Genomic DNA, 6160 nt, shown 5'->3' on the forward strand with positions numbered 1-6160 from the left:
TAAAAAGAGTGGAGGGAAGGGACAGAAGCCAAGGAAGCAGAATGGATAAGGGGGGGGGGGAGGAGGGCAGCGAAGGGAGGGCAGGGGGAGCCGAGGTAGCGAGCGGAAGAGAGGAAGGTGCCCGCGCTAGCACGCACGCAGAGGTGAGTGGGGGGTGGGGTGGTATAACCCCACATAAATGTGTAAAAATCATCAATAGTGAGTAAAGTATTAGTTATATATTGTTTTTTATTACCATAGATTTTTCTGTTATTGAGGACATTGTGGGGTACGAGGGTGGTATTTCGATGAAGGGCAAGGTCCTCCTAATTTTATTACTACAAATTTATAGAGTAATTAATACCAAGTGAATATTTAGATCATTTCTTTGTTCCACCCACCCAGATCCGTTCATACTACCCCACCCAGTTGGGATCCGGGATCAGCAGATGCAGCACTGATAGTTGTGACTGTCTCACAATTACGACCGGGTACTTGATAGGATTTTGTGGGGTTGGGGGTGGAAGGGTTCTGTCTCAGTTTTCTCCTGGTGGGTGGAGTGGCGTTTGTGCACTGGTAGGGTACAACATGTCCATATCCAAGCATATGGGGTAAAGATGAGATATTGTTTAAGTGATAATATAGTAAATAATGGTGTAGCTATGTGATGGCAGAGACAGGAGAAATCGAGGAAAATATGTGAAGGCAGATGTGAAGGGTGGTCAAAGAACAGCCCCTCTGGGAAGATGCTTCAAGGGGTTGGGGTAGTCTTTTCGCATGCGTGTATGGTGCTGTTGTAGACGGGGGTGGAGGTAGATGGGTGGGTGGTTTAGGAAATTCATTAGAGGGGGTGGGTAGGGGTCAGGGTAGTATTTCTGATAACCGTTCGAGCCATGGCTGTGAGGTAACTAGGTAGACGACATAGGTTGGTTACTGTCAATGCCGTTGGTAAACATGGTGTTGTCTCTTACTTCTCTTGGTGTCCCTGTTTGACTACTGCTGTTTACCTTGATACCCTTGTTTGCTCTTTCTGGATACGATCTCCTCATTCTCTTGTTGTCCAGAGTTGCTATGGGAAACTGAAGGGAAAGGCATTGTGGTTGATCTCCATGTTGTTGTGTGAAGTACTCCTAGCAGCTGATAGCGTTGTCGCTGAGTTTTGTTTCTTGCCATCGATCTTCCTTTTGCATTAAGTTTCCGTCTCTGTTGCTTTTGGTTTGTTTCTGTACTACTTTAATCGACAGAATGAAGTGGATCAAATGTCTTAAATAACTGATATCGATTGTTTTTTAAATTCTCTCCATCTGTGCTCAATAAATGTATTGGAGCCATTACCCTCTCGGATTGCATCGATGATGTTCATCAACAGCGGACAAGTGCTTCAAAGCTTACAGTTGTAACGTGTGGTTTACAAGGGAACTTTACATTGGGCAATTGATTTGACAGTGAGAAAACGTGCTTGGTTAACCTAAATTAGCTTCGCTGCTCGAAATTGGCCGCTCAACAGGTATGCAGAAGATGTAACTGATGAAGCCGATGAAGCAGTTAATGAAGAGAAACAAGATCCAAGCTCCGCTGTTCTCCGGCGACTTCGCACGACCTGGCATAGATGTCACAACAAGAGAATGACGATCTCAGTGCATGTTTCCAAGAGCATGAGATGAAGTTTTGTTGTGTGAGCGACTGGTTTTGTGAGGGGGGGGGTAGATACCGTCAAAGACTGAGGGAGTAGGCCCTCCATCCTCGGCTGTGTCCATCTTAGAGGACTCCCAGAAGCCTGCGGTTGAGGAGAATAGCTCAGGCGAGGACGGGAACAGATGCGACGAAGCACCTTTGCAGGCATCAACCATCTTCCACGAGTCCTTGGAGTAAGTCTCGCAGACGTCTCTGCCAAGGTTTCGAATCTCCTCGCTCCCCTTGCCCCCCTTCACGCACAAGGTCAGCAAAGACACACTTCGGTTGCATAATCGCTCACCATCTCAGCGAGAGGCACTCCGTTGATCGTGATCTGTTTCATTCGCGTCATGACTTTGAACAGCTCTCTTCACGATGTAACTGACCCATGGAAAGAACTGTGGGCTGGGATCCAACTCGCTTGTCTCGGCCGCACTCTGCAGAAGGACGGAAGCACCTTCAGTGCCGTTAACGCATCGTTGCAGTTCCGTAACGTTCAGTCCATCTCCAAAGTCCCCTACACAAGATGCTGCGACATCTGTCGAACGCGCGTATCATACCCACCCTTATCGTGTTTTGAGCACCCTTACCGTCTACTGGACCAAAGCACTGGTCCGGCGGCCGCTCATCACTCAGGCACGCCTTGGCAATGATGCAGAGCGAGACCTGTCAAACAATCAGCAAGGCGCATGCACATGAGAGTAAGAGTACTGGAAAGAACTTCTTGACATCGGGATATCTTTTCTGCAGACAACCGTGCCACAGGTTGCTCCGGCAAGAGTCAGAGGGCTGCGGTCCACATTCGAACACGAGCAAAGAACTGAGACAGGACGAGTCAGGAAGATTTCTCTCATCACTGTCTGACATCTTACGGATCTTGGCTTCGCAAGCTGGTCAGGTTGAGAGGAGTCCCATCTTGTGATAGCGCAGTGCTTGCCCCCCAGGGGACGATGTGTAAATTCATGACGCTCGAGCCCTTTCGGGGAAGGAGTCAAAATACTCTGGCAACCTTGCTCACACAATGAACATGGTCCTGACCTGAAGCGCCTGCACGACGTGCCCGATGGATTTTGTGAACGCCTCTTTGGTGTTTCTGTCGCTCATCGACGCGAACACCTTGACCTCAACTCTATCCGAAGATGTCAGCCATGCGTTGGATAGGCCGGTCCCCATGAAGCTGCCCTGAGCTGCAAGCAGCGGCAAGACCCTCATTACGATGCTCTTGTGCTGAGGCCCTTCACTGTTCGTCGGCGAAAGGGACAGCTTTGCTTTTTCTTGCGACCGCTCTATTCGCAGATTGTGACGTGCTAGAGCCGGCAACAAGCTTGCAAGGAGGAGAAAGAGCTTGCAAGATCTCGCTGTGACATGAAGATGAAAGCATCCTCCATCATGCCTGCTCGCTCTCCTCCTCATCACCGCACTGCAGCTATTGGTCATCGGACCTGTCGAATATCCCTCACAAGGTCCTTGCTTTTTTTCAACAATGCCAGTCCCTGCAGCTGTATCCTTGTTCGCCCTCTCCTCCTCGTCAGATCACTATGGGTTCCATCATCGTCTTCCTCCTGCCTCGCTCAGACACGCCAGGACGCACTATCGTACCCCGACATTGCTTCGTCTATCTTGGGTATTCGTCTGAGACCGTTGTTTTTCGTTACGAATGGAACTGAAGGTGTGCATGCAACGGCCTATAACGGTCTGCCTCTTTGTAAGCGGCTCTTCAGGCGACAATGCAGAGCTACGGCACAATGGCGGCGGCCGGAGGAGGACGAGGGAAGCACAGGGAGGCGATGGCGGCGCTCGCATGCATTTCCTCGGTGAGAATCATGCTGTCATGATGATGATACCTTCCGCTTGACGCACCTGCTGCTCGACCCTTGGAGGGCGGCAGCAGTACTGTGTTCGTGTGCTGGAGGGTAGAGGGATTGTAGTGGTGTTGGTAGGGATGCTGCTTGCTGGAATAGCTTCCTGCCGCATGCTTCCCATGTTTTCTTCCTTCTCCCTGAGTATCCCTGCGCCCTTCCTTCTCCACGAGTAGCTACCTCCTACATGCACTCTAACTCGTAGCGCGCTCCCTGAATCTTCTCAATCGTTGAACCCAGGTGACTCTCCTCGCTGCTCTCGCGCTGGTTTCCAGCGGCACCAGCAAGGTCGGGCTCTTCCAGGGACAGCCCATGGTTGCCCCTGTGATCGACAGCAGGGAGCTTGCGATGGCTCCGGCCTTCTGGAAGACGAGCATGCTTCACTCTGAGGAGCGTGTGGTAGCCAAGAACTTGGCGGCGGACATGCGCAAGCTGTGGGCGGCGCAGAAGTCGAGGAAGAACAAGGACAACAACAAGGTTGAGAAGCAGGAGCTGTCTGACTTGAAGAAGGTCGAGCTCGCCAAGAAGCGCTACGACACCTTAGCGGCTATCATTAACGAGGCACCAGTGCTTAGGAGGATGAACTCTGACAAGCCTCATGAGGTTCTGGCTCAGGACCCCAGGACAGGACAGATCTTTGTCTTGTACGAGTACCACGTTCCTGGAGGCTACCTTGGAGGCGACAACGGCGTTGACTCTGACTACGATGCCGTCACTGCTCCTTCCGAGTACTACTCCTCTGCTGAGAAGGGCGACGCTCCTTTCACATGGAGCATCGATAGGAACCCAATCTACCAGGGCGAGCCCAATAACTACGCTGGAGGAGAGTGGTTTAACATGAGGAGCGGTCCTGCCCGCCTCCGTGCCCCTGTAGCGCAGAACTTGTACGAGTACCACGTTCCTGGAGGCTACTTGGGGGGCGACAACGGGGTCGACTCTGACTACGATGCCGTCACTGCTCCTTCCGAGTACTTCGCTACCGATGAGAAGGGAGACGGTGCCTTCGAGGAGCCTGCTGGTCGGGATCCTGTGTACCAGGGAGAGTACCACGACTACGCTGGAGGAGACTGGACCAACATGAAGGCTACCCCTCAGGTTTGTGGAGCGAATGCGAAGGAGTTGCGATGATGTTGGATGCGCAAAGTGAAGTCGATGATGATGATGATGATGATGATGTGTTGTTGCCCGTGCCCGTGCAATTGATGTTGATGTTGTTGATCAGTTTGACTGTGATGATACAATGTTTCCTTTTCTCATATCACTCGTTCAGTCTCTTGCTGCTGTCCCCTACATGATGTCTCAGCCTGTCAACGCCGACGTCGCTGTCATGCGCGATGGGGCCGGAAGACTTCGCCTCGTGAACCTTGCGGCGGTCGAGGGGCTTGAGAGGGCCGAGCTTGCTCGCGCTGCTGCCAGGAACCGCATGGCGCTGCAGGTAATCGGAGGGCAGCATGTCCTGTTCACTGCAATCTTACCAAGACCCCAGCTCATGGCTCGTCGTCTTGCTCGCAAGAACTCTGCCGCCAAGGTCAACCACAAGGTGTGACATGTTCGTGCTTCCTGCACGTCAAGCTGACTTGTGGGGCAAACAGGCCAAGCCAGCTGCCGCTGCTTCCCAGAAGGTAAAGCGCTCCCCTGAGTCTTGGAGCCTGCGGGCTGAACGTAGTGAGAAGGTCCCGGTGAAGGAGGTCAAGAAGGCTGCGCAACCTGAGGTAGATTGAGACCTCTCCCTCCCCTCCCTCTTGCTGACGCTGCAGCAGGTGAAGAAGTCCACGGCCAAGGTGAGGATGAAGTTGGGAGAGGGAGAGGGAGAGGGAGAGGGAGAAGGCTTGTGCTGACGAGGAGAGTAGAAGTCGCAGACTCAGATGCTTGCGGATGCTTCTTGGGGCTCCTCCTCCTCTACCAGGACCTGGGGCAAGGTATGAGGGAGGGGAGGAAGAAGAGGAGGGAGACGAGAACAGTGACGCTGTACTCTCAAGGTTTACAACCCAAAGCTCGTCACCCTCCCTAATACCGACAATGCCAACAAGGAAAAACCTTTGAGGTGACTTTTCTTACTCCTTTCTCTTTCCTCCCTTTCCCGTCCTTCCTTCCTCCTTCCTCCTTCCCCTTCCTCCCTCGTCCCTTCTTGCCCATCGCTCTCTTTCCCCTTTCGTTCTCTTCCTCGTCCCTTCACCCTCCCTCCTCGTGCATGTCCCATTTCTGCTCGTCCTCAAAACACGAGGTTGCGAATTTTCTTGTCCTCTTCTTGTCTCCTCGCACTTTCCTCTCCCTGCTGCACTGTTTAACTGACATGCTCATAGCTCGCGTGCTGAGAAGGAGTTCCAGCGATGGAACAAGCTTGCGCAGAAGTGAGATGATGATGATGATGATGATGATGATGATGATGATGATGATGATGATGATAATGATCAAAGGGAAGATGTTGACAAAGTGGTAGCTGTGATGATGATGATGATGATGATGATGATTGGTATGTCTTTGTAACGCACGTGCAGGGTTACCGACGTCTACGACCCCATGAGCGAGCACTCTTCTAACATCAAGCTCTCGCTCGGCAAGCACGACAACTGGTTGACCCTTGTGCCTCCCTCCCTCCCTCCTTTCCGCCGTTTCCTTTCCTAGCATTCTCTTTCTGACAACTGTTA

General features: G+C 52.0%; 2 protein-coding genes across 2 annotated transcripts; one reads left to right on the forward strand and one right to left on the reverse strand.

Annotated features, from left to right (window-relative positions):
• Positions 1-856: 856 nt before the first annotated feature.
• On the reverse strand, positions 857-3264 carry GUITHDRAFT_164896 (hypothetical protein). Its single transcript, XM_005826496.1, has 9 exons — positions 2692-3264; positions 2526-2629; positions 2365-2473; positions 2244-2319; positions 2040-2191; positions 1955-1987; positions 1811-1904; positions 1691-1756; positions 857-1579 (listed from the first exon to the last, which is right to left on the reverse strand). The coding sequence occupies exons 1-9, from the start codon at positions 3088-3090 to the stop codon at positions 1443-1445; spliced, it is 1170 nt and encodes a 389-aa protein (XP_005826553.1). The 5' UTR covers positions 3091-3264; the 3' UTR covers positions 857-1442.
• A 117-nt stretch (positions 3265-3381) lies between these two features.
• Positions 3382-6087, forward strand: GUITHDRAFT_164897 (hypothetical protein; the record flags this gene model as incomplete). The annotated part of the gene is made up of 11 exons (XM_005826497.1): positions 3382-3467; positions 3753-4607; positions 4783-4947; positions 4999-5052; positions 5105-5134; positions 5186-5224; positions 5273-5293; positions 5363-5431; positions 5492-5556; positions 5816-5863; positions 6011-6087. Coding segments are annotated over exons 1-11 (1491 nt in total), but the record flags the coding sequence as incomplete, so codon positions are not given.
• Positions 6088-6160: the final 73 nt, after the last annotated feature.

Source organism: Guillardia theta (genome assembly GCF_000315625.1).
Source record: "Guillardia theta CCMP2712 unplaced genomic scaffold GUITHscaffold_74, whole genome shotgun sequence".
In the NCBI taxonomy this organism is placed as follows: Eukaryota; class Cryptophyceae; order Pyrenomonadales; family Geminigeraceae; genus Guillardia; species Guillardia theta.